Raw genomic sequence first — 11,346 nt, 5'->3', positions numbered from 1 at the left:
TTATATTTATAAAAAGATTTATTATGAAATAATAATTAAAATAATATCAGATAATTAAAAAATTAAAATGACATTAAATTATTTCAATTATATTTATACATATTAATGCAACAAAATTTTATATGTAAAAAATAATATTTTGTTCTTTTTATTAACTTTCAAATGCAATAAAATACAATTCATCATCATCATCATATATATATATTTATATCATTTATTGCTTATTCCTTTTTATTGTTTTTTATTTTTAATCAAGAAATCTTATATTCTAAATATGTAAAAATAGAAAAAATAAATTTTACAATATTTTATAAATAATAAAAATATTATGATAATAATAATTTTATAAGTAACTTATTAAAAAGTAAAGTTAATAACTTTTTGTATCTTATAATTTCAGTCTAAAATAACTTTTTACAATCTTTTTTATTTTGTTTTAGCAATTATTAGTAAAATAAAAATGTAAAGTATAACATTTTAAATAAAGTGTTTCTTATTTTGAAAAATTTATATTGTATTTATATATAATATAAATATAAACATATATATATATATATATATATATATAATATATTTCAACAAAATATTAATTCTATATAATATATATAATATATATATAATATCATATAAATTATTCCTTTGAAATATAAAATTATTTATTTATTTTAATAAAATTAAAAATGATTGACAAAATTAAGTCATTTAAAAAGGAATTTATTTTGTATGTACACATAAATTAAATAAAATATAAAGTAATAAAATATTTAATTTAAAGATTGTACATATATCCAAAGTTGTATTTTGTTTATAAATTTTCAATAAAATGTTTAAATTATATAAATAATAAATTACTTTAAAAGTATTGATAAATAATCACTAAAATTCTATAAAATATATAAAATATATGTCTTTAATTGCAGAATTATTCATAAGTATTTCGATAAACTCAATAAATAATGAACAAGTAGCTACCGACTGACGCTTGTTTCTGAAAGATTTGCGTGAAGAAACATTAATTCTAGCATGTAAGATGTTCGAGAACAGAACTTAGGTGGGGCAGAATTGTGAGGGCGAAAAGTTATGAGGAGAACGGTTAGATATATGAATAGAGGGAATGGGAAGGGAAGACTCTTCTTGAGCGTCTTCATATAAATGCTGGCAGTATTTGTACTCACGGTACTGCAGATTCGATCTTGTTCAAATCTACGCGCAATATTCAGCAACCATCATCATGCAGCACATAGTGAGTGATTGTTATTAATGTAATAACATATAAGTGATTCAAAATTAAAATAAACGCGATTTTTCTCATTAATTAATATTCTAAATGTATTAATACTTCATTTTTATATTTTATACTATTAATGTCATTAATATTCTAATATTTTAATATTATTAAAATATTATTTTAATATTATAATTCTAATATTTTAAAAGAAATCAAAAATACAATTTCGTAGATAATTTAATTACTTAAATAAGTAAATTAATCAATTAATAAAATGTTATATTTTATATTTTCTATTTTTTTTTATATTAACTTTTGGTTAATTATTATTTGATCTTAATTTTCTACACATTTCTTAATATTTATTTTATTTTCAAGAAATATTTTCCAATATATATATTCCAAAATATTTATATATATATATGGAATAATAATAAATAAATAAATAAATAAATAAATATATATATATATATTTTTTTATATTATTTTAATATCTCGAAAATAGAAATTTCCCTTCCTTCTTAAAAAAATATTTTCCATAATTTTACTATGTAAATATATTAAATATTAAATCTATTACGAATATCATATATTTATTCTAAAAGTTATTTTAAATTGTATATTACATAAATTGTTAATATATTTGTAACATATCGAGAATCGATTCTAGAAGTTGGTATAAAAAATAAATAAATACAAAAGTTAAAATAAAAAATATTGATTAACAACTTATTTACAAGCAATTGAAGTTTATAATACTGAAATAAGAAACAAATAGAAGTAAATTTGCTTTATTACTATTTCACTTTGTTCGTTTACTTCGCTAATACAAATTTGTTTAATACTTAATAAATAAACCTCAACTAACATTTTCCTATTTCATTTTTTTTAAAGATCTTAAAATCGATTCTTTAGAAATGTTAAAGAAATATTAACATCCTATATAAATTTAGAAGTTAGAGATATAATAATATATAATAGAAATAGTATATATAATATAATAATATATAGTTATAGCATATAATATAATAAATATAGCATATAGCATATAATATATAAATTATTATACTCATAATTTCGCACAAATCTATTTTTATTAATAATATAAAATGTAATTAATAAACAATATTTGTAATAAAAATTATGATATTTATAAAATTTTAATATTTTGAAAAAATTAAAATCGCTAAAATTTCAGTTATTGGTGTTCAGTTTATTTGGCTGTGCTCTTGGACAGTATGGTGCATTTCGTGGTTTTCCAACACAAAATGCTTATCGATCAACACCTAGACCAACTTATCAACAACCAACAATACAACCGCAATATACACCCCAGTATAAGTATGTATTTATATACATATTATATATTTTAATATATACAATAAAAATAATTAAATACTATTCTTCTAATTCGATTAGAACAATTGTTTTATAATAAAATATTTTTAGTCAAATTCAAGAATTTTTTAAGTTTGGAACATGTCAGTCACTTCAAACTTTTAATTAATCTGAGATGTTAATATTTACTTTAGAATTCAATTTTATCAGATAATATTCTTTTATTATTATACTCTGAAGTTGGGAATAAAGAAATATATGTCCATTTTATATATAATCAATTGAAATAAATAGTAAATGATTATCTATTTACAAAAATTTTAAAATAAATAATCATAATTATTCAAATTGTTAGAAATGATATATTGTAAATCTAATATAATAAAATTATATATAATAAATTATATATAACTTTATATATATAATATATATAATAAATTATATATAACTAACAAACAAGAATTCGTATTTGTAAGTATGTATTGTAAGTATGCATTATCGAAATATTGGTTAATAATTTTTTCTTTCTGATTTTTTATGTATTTTATTGTATTTTCATGTATTTCTTATAAAAATATATATTATTAAATCATAAATCAATCTTAAAAGTATTTGAATTTTATATAATAAAAAAAATTTATTTATTCTTTTTAGTAGTCCTGGAAGATTTATAGCTATACGTAGTCAACAAAAAGATACATATCCAGATGGAACTTATACATTTAGCTATGATACCGAAAATGGAATTTCAGTTGCTGAAAGTGGAAGACCTCAAGGTGCTCCACCAACACAAACTGAGGTAAATTTTTTCATTATTTATTTATTAAATTTTTTCTTTATTTTATTATTATAATATAACTTCTTCAGTATAATTTCATATTATAAATCACATTTTTTATTTATCGAATAAAATTTGTTATATTCAAATAAAGTATGGAACAAATAATAATGCTTTTGCAATATGAAATTTATTAAATTATTATTTCATTAATATGTTCTTAATTTTAAACTATATTTATCACCATTATAATTATGTCATAAGATATGTCATAAGACAAATTACATAAAATAACTTTCAAAAATGTTAAATTACTTTATTAATTATATAATTTTTATGTTTTTATTTATAAATTATATATTATAATTATATATTATATATTATCAAATTGTTAAATTATTAAATTATTACAATAAATTAAATAATTTTAAATTTTAAAATTGTCTGTACTATTTAATATCCTAATATTAAATTGTAAATGAATATTTAAATATTTAAATATTCATATCTTGTAATATAGATACTATATAGTATTTAGAATTTTCCCAAATGCATTATTTTATAGATTGTTCAAGGAAGATATTCATATACCGCACCGGATGGTACTCCTATTACTTTGGAATATACAGCAGATGAAAATGGTTTCCATCCTCAAGGTGCACATTTACCAACTCCTCCTCCTATTCCAGAAGCAATTAGACGAGCACTTGCAGCTAATCCACCTGGACCTGATGATTCAGATTATAGACAATCATATAATTCAAATCTTTACCGAAGATATTAAATAAAATATTAACTAACTAAATGATTTTAAGAATTTCCAAGCTTGCACTTAATATATATTGCCGTATAATCCGACCAAATATGTACATATGTATATCATACATAATAGAAATCAAGATTCAACATAATATAACAGTCATTATATAATAGATGAATAAATATTTTTTATTTTTTCTCACTTTATTTAAGTTCCTTTATATTCTTTCCTTTATTTAAAAAGATATTTTTTACAAATTATTTTTGGATATAATAATATCTATCTTTAATTTTATTTATTATTTATTATTTATTATTTAAATCTATTTGAATATATTTAAAATAATATTATTTACGCAATATACAAATTTATGTAATTTATATATATTTTAGAATATTTGAGTATTATATATTGATATATTATAACTTCATACAGTTATCGCATAACTTGTAACAAGTTCTATCTTTCTAATAGGATAATTCATTATATTTTAAATATAAACATGCATGTTGTATTAGAAATGGAAATATTCAAGAAATATATTTAATAAAAATAAAAATATTTATGCTAATTAATTGTGATTTTAAATTTATGTTTTAAAAATTTATATTTTATTATGATATAAATTTTCTAATATTTATAAATAATAGATATATATTTTTTCTTTTATTTAAAAAAATATATATATATATTTCCAAAGTTTTTTATATAATTTTTTTATCATAAACAATTATTTCTCTATTATTACTTATTTTATATTAATTATTTTTATATATTAATTATTTTATATTATTAATTATTTCTTTATTTCTATTGCATAAGTCAGATATATTTCTATTAAAAAATTTGATAAGAAAATTTATAGATAAAAAGACAGAAAAAAGAGAGAATATAATATCTAAAATTTGTCACTATTCGATATATTAAAAAAAGCATAATAAAAATAAATATATGTTACTCATTTTTATTTTTATATTCTTGTTTTAAAATATCTTTGAACAATAATAATTTTAATCATTAAAAATAATAATTAATATATTTAAAATATATGTTAATTAAATTATAATTAAATTATAAATGTTAATTAAATTATAATTTTATATAATAATATTATAATATTTTCATTTTCAATTATTCTAAATATTTTTTAAATTATTTTTTATCAGAGTTATTGAATTAATAATTAATTATTATATATAGACAAATATATAGATTATTCGTAAATTATTATTAAAATTAAATCAATGAACATATATATGTATGAAATCTTAACAAATATGGAAACTTACTTATTTATATTTGCATTTATAAATAAACAATTTGTTTTTGTTAGAAATATACTTTTTAATCAACAATTCTTAATTATTCTTAATTATCAAAAATTTTTAAATTTTTAATTTTATAAAATTAAAACAAATTATGCGATCTAATTTTATTAAAGTAAATAAAATAATTAAATAAAATTATTGATGATAAAAACAAATTACTAATCTTGTAATTTGATAATATTATAATTTAAATTTTAATATTGTAATTTGATAATATTGTAATTTATATTAAATCAAAATTAATTGAAATTAATTTCTTAAGATAAATTTTCTTACATTAAGTAATATATAAATACGAATATACATTTATAATAGATCACAGTGATGATCCATAACATAATTTATGAATTCCTTAATACTACGGGAAAGCATGCTAGTTGAACTTCAATTGCACCATGCCTCTAACTGATATGTAAGAAATGCAGTAAAAGAGGGCTGGGATGAGTACAGGTGAAAGTGTTCTATTGGATCTTTCATTATCTTACATTTTTCTACAGATCATTCCGGTCAAGGACTAACACAACGATGCAACTTGGGCGGTTCCTGCACTTCCTTTGAGACGTTCATCCAACTGTATCACTAAAAATCGTATACAAAGCATACTTGTAATATAAGTATATTGGATAAATTATAATTATTACAATTGAAAATATCCAAAATAAAAAATATAATTATTTTCTAGTAGTAAAAAAATTTGTTTCTTTGAGATTTAATATGAAAAAGATAGTCTATGAAATTAATTTTTAAAATACTGCAAAAGTTTTAATTGTTTACTGTTTTAAAGAGGTTTTATTATATTTTGTCACTTTTTAAATGTTTTTGTCACACTTGTTAAATGTATGTTAAAATAAATATGTAAAATAATATTCATAAATGAATATATTAAGAAAATTTACGAAATGATATTGTTTCTTAATCTATTCCAAATATAATCCGAATTTTCTTATCTAAAATTATTTTTATACACAATAAAAGACATTGATCAGATTTGCAGAAATAAAAATTATTATTTATAAAATCAAATGACAAAAATGATAATTTTTAAGTTCATGATACTTTAAAAAATTCTTAATCACATTTGGATTTTAAAAAGTTAAATATTATCATAAAAAGTAACTTTTATTCGTTATTATATTTATTTTATTATTATTTACTATATTTATTATATTTATTCATCATTATTATAAATCATCATTTTTTTATACTAAATATACAAAGAGTATTTTTATAAAATATTATTTTTTATAAATATACTAAATTTTCTTTATTAATAATGAAAATGTTCACATCTTATTTATAATGCAACAATTATTTTTTATATATAATTATTTTATATTTATTTTATATAAACAATTTTTGCATAGAATATTTTTTTCCATTTAAATTGAATCATTTGAATATCTATCAAATTATGAACTACATATAAAAATGTTTCAAATTTGAATAGTTTCAGCAGACGTATAATTTAATATAATTGATTTTTTTTATACATATAAAGAATAATTTTGTTTTTTCTAATTGAATCACATATTTTTTATTATGTTATTGAATGCAATATATCCTAAAAAATTAGTAGATTTTTTAAAATTTAAAATTTTTAAAAAGATTTATTATATTTCTAAATGATCAAACATATATCTTTGCGTAGAAATTATTGATATTCCTGAATAATCTTCTATTTTAAATTATTAGACATTATACATTTTTCTACATATACTTTATTTTTTAAATATTTTTTTTTTTTAATATTTATCGAAAATTCAATAGGATCATCTCTTTCTATTCAATTTTCCAATTCCTGATTGAGATAGAAATTATATATCGAATATTATTTGTATTTCAATAATTATATTATATTATATTTGTATTTATTTCATATAAAATAATATCGAAATAGCGCAGATATTTATAAATATTTTAATGTTCAAAAGAATCGAACATGTAATAATTGTATTTTAAAAATCAAAATTATATATAATAGATTTTAAATAACAATAATTTTAAATAACAATTTAATGTATATAATTACAATTTATTCGTTAAATTGATAACTATTTAAAAATAATATTTCATTTACAATGTTTGGTTTCAATCTATTTCTTTTTTTATAATATTTTTAGATATAGAAATGATTATTATAGAAATTATAAAATGATGTATATAAAATAATTAAGACATACAGATATAATTAAATATAGATATAATAAAAATAGATATATATATAATTAATTTTAAAAATAATAAGAAAAATAATTAAAAGGAAATTTTCGATAAGTTATTCATTATCATTATTTTCGAACCTATTTAATCATAGTTTTAGTATATTTAATAATATTATTTTCGTTTTCTAAAATATATTATAAAAGACTCGAATTTATCTTATATTTGAAAATATTTAAATATTTTTATTTTTCTAGTATATGTAAATAGTATATGTAAAGAATTTCAATTCAATCAAAATTCGAATTTAATTATTGATTAACAGTTATTAATATTTTCACAATTTTGTCATTATTGCTTAATGAATTCATGTAACATTCTTGTTTCGCTATAGATTATTAATATTTATATAAAATTAAAGTTTTTTTCTGTAATGTTTTCAAATATTTATCCATTAATTATGATATTTGTATATTAATTATGATATCCATTACATATATATAATTACATAATTACATATATATATTGTAATAAAATTATTATTTATTAGCTTTTTAATTTTAATTTATGAAATTATAAAAATAAAAAAAAACAATTTGAAATAAAAGAATCAAAATTTATTTTCTTTAAAAAGATTTTTTTTGGTTCAAAAATTTATATACACATATTTGAAATATTTTGATGGTTTTGAAATAAATAATCAATCACAATCCTTTTATCAGAAGATATCCTCGTCTTTTATATTTTATTATTAAATTCTTTAAAAATAATATTTTTTTTTTTAAACAAACGATATAATTGGATCATCATAATTAAAGATTTTAAATTTTCTATATAATATATTATGAATATAGCATACATAATAAATATTTTATCTGTTTAATGTTCACATAATTTGAATGGTCAAATTAATTAAAATAATAATTAAAACAATTTGATAAAAGTTAAAAGTATTCCAAAAGATAAATTTAGAATAACAAAAATTGTTTGATTAAATAAGTATATTTTAAAATTAATGTATGAATTATAAAAATTTAAATTTACACACATATAATTATCATTATCATCATCGTCATCATCGTCATCATCATCATCATTATTATTGTTATTATTACGTAAAAAAATAATTAATATTAAAATTTATAATATTTATATTATATTTTTATATTATATACATATAAACATTGTATTTAGCATAAAAACATATTATTCAAATCGTTAAATAACATCGCAAATTAAAATAAAATATTATAATATAAATATTTCATAAAATATGTTCGATATTATACTTTTAAAACAAAATAGAATGTATTGAATGCAAAGAATTAATATTATATTTTATTTATTTTTTCTTTTTCAGATGACATTTCTTTAGATAATATAAAATATTGATTGATTGAGAAAGATATAATAATATATAAATATATTCAAATAAATATATAGATATTTGATATTGAATATCAAAACCCGAACTAATATACTATTACAATATATAAACAATACATGAATTGATGATTTATTTTATATCTATAAGTATGTCCAACAATAACTACAAATTTAATAATATCTATATAATTATTTCTGTAAATATTATAAATAAAATAAAATGTTTATGGAAATTAATATCAAGGAAAATATATCATTATAATTATTTGATCTTGAGATAATGTTGAAGAATTCCGTAAAAGTCACAATCAAGTTTTTAGATCTTATATTTTTTATTATATATTTTTGTATCCAATATTTTTTTTTTTAAACTTATTTAAAATCTTACGTATATATATGTAAATGTTTGTTTTCGAATTATTAATTTTCAAAGTTTATATGCTATCGACATTAGCGTTATCCAATGTACACTGCAAAGACATTACTCAGTCGGATTTTACATCATGGTGACTAAAAGACTCCGTTTTATATATGTGTATATATGAGCTTAATATGGTATGGTGTAATCTAAATATAGTTATTATTTAATATATTCTTCACTATTAGGAATAATATTTCTTTAATGTATGTTGAAATTATTTTTCTATCTTCTTTAACATTTCAGGTATTATTTTTGTATATTATTATTGATTTTATTATGTGTTAACATAATTCCATTTTAATTGAAATTGTTTTATGTATCTTTATAGAAAAAAATATAAATATGAAATTAATAGCTAATATAAAAATTTTTATAATCATGTTAGTTAAAATATTTAATCTTATTATGAAAAATATTATTTCATATATAATCAGTTTTTCATTGATAATATGTAATTTTTAGAACAACATATTTCTTTTTTTTTTATAATTTCACAAAATCATTATAATATACAAAATCTAATTGAGCAACTTTTTTAAATGCTTGTTTTACATATATACTTAATGTCGATAGCAACTTTTCGGTTGAAACTCTGAAAATTAATAATATCAATTCAATAATGGCTTTTGCTAAAAATAATCAATTAATTATCTGAATAATTATTCAAAATTTGTTTTATTTAATTTATCAAATTTATCAAATTTATTTTATTATCAAATTTATTATTCTTATATATATTTATATTTATATTTATATTTATTTATTATTCTTATATTTAATTTACTACTAATAATTTGTAATTTGTCTAATATTTTATAAAATTTTAATATTTCAATAATAATATTTGTTCAATTAGTTAAAAATGCTTGGAATAAAATCTAACTAAACATGAACAAAAATTTATTTTATAAAAGATATTTTGATAATTATTTACAAAAAAACAAAGCAATTGACTTATTAATTTTAATATTCTTTAGATACATCGTAAAAATAATCATTAATCTGATATAGTAATTTTATTTATACATACCTTGATTTTTAAATTTAATTTTAGAAATATTACTAATACTAATATAATTACTTTTCAGGTTTCTTAGTTTTTAGTTTTTCGTTTAATATAATTGAAAATAAAAAATATTTATTAAAAGAATAAATTATATTATTAATGAATGTTCTGAATTATTATTGAAAATTAAAACAAATTCTAAATATAATAAAAATATCTATATAACAATAAAGTCTATATTATATAATGCAGAAAATTGTATTTATTTTATTTTGATTTATTTATTATAAAATTTGATAATATTTTCAAATTAAATTATATTAATATACATAAAATTTTTCACTCTTTTTATAAATAATAACTATATATTATTTTATAATAATATAACTAATATATCATTTTATAATAAATAAAAATAATAAATTAATTGTATATTGTGTATTATATGTAAAGAAATTTTATAATTTTATATTTCACGTATAATATGAAAATTTTTTGTAAATTGTTCAACAATAATATTATTTTAATATAATTTATCTTGGTACTTTATTTAATATAATAATAAAATGTTGTACGAAATATTAAATGTAATTAAGTAATAATATATGTTTAAATTAAATGTTTAGTTTAAATTCACAAATAATATTATAAATCATAATAATATCATCATAAAATATATTTTAAAATTAATTTAAATTTCTTGATATCCTGAAAAATAGTTTTTTTTATAAATAAAAATATGATTTAATAATACTATAAATATTAAAAATTATGCAAAATATTATATGCCAATATAATATAATATGTTACTATAATAATATTAATACAAACTAATAACAATATAAAATTTTATATATAAATTATTATAATTCAAATAAATGTAACTGTAAATTTTTATTTATATATACACAAGATTGGATTGATACAAGAAATAATAGTTT

The 11,346-nt window shown here is 16.2% G+C and overlaps 1 protein-coding gene across 2 annotated transcripts; it reads left to right on the top strand.

Annotated features, from left to right (window-relative positions):
• The first annotated feature begins 1,116 nt into the window (after positions 1-1,116).
• LOC107996963 (endocuticle structural glycoprotein SgAbd-2) lies at positions 1,117-4,310 on the top strand. 2 transcript variants are annotated; one of them, XM_062083523.1, is made up of 4 exons: positions 1,117-1,243; positions 2,427-2,569; positions 3,224-3,365; positions 3,910-4,310. In XM_062083523.1, exons 1-4 carry the CDS (start codon positions 1,232-1,234, stop codon positions 4,126-4,128), a joined length of 516 nt encoding a protein of 171 aa, XP_061939507.1. In that variant the 5' UTR covers positions 1,117-1,231; the 3' UTR covers positions 4,129-4,310. The 2 variants fall into 2 exon arrangements, with proteins under 2 accessions (XP_061939507.1, XP_016910777.1); XM_017055288.3 differs by having other exon boundaries at positions 3,221-3,365.
• Positions 4,311-11,346: the final 7,036 nt, after the last annotated feature.

Source organism: Apis cerana, linkage group LG13, assembly GCF_029169275.1.
Source record: "Apis cerana isolate GH-2021 linkage group LG13, AcerK_1.0, whole genome shotgun sequence".
Classification (NCBI taxonomy): domain Eukaryota; kingdom Metazoa; phylum Arthropoda; class Insecta; order Hymenoptera; family Apidae; genus Apis; species Apis cerana.
Note: the sequence above shows the minus strand (reverse complement) of the source record. Positions and strands in the feature narration are given on the sequence as shown.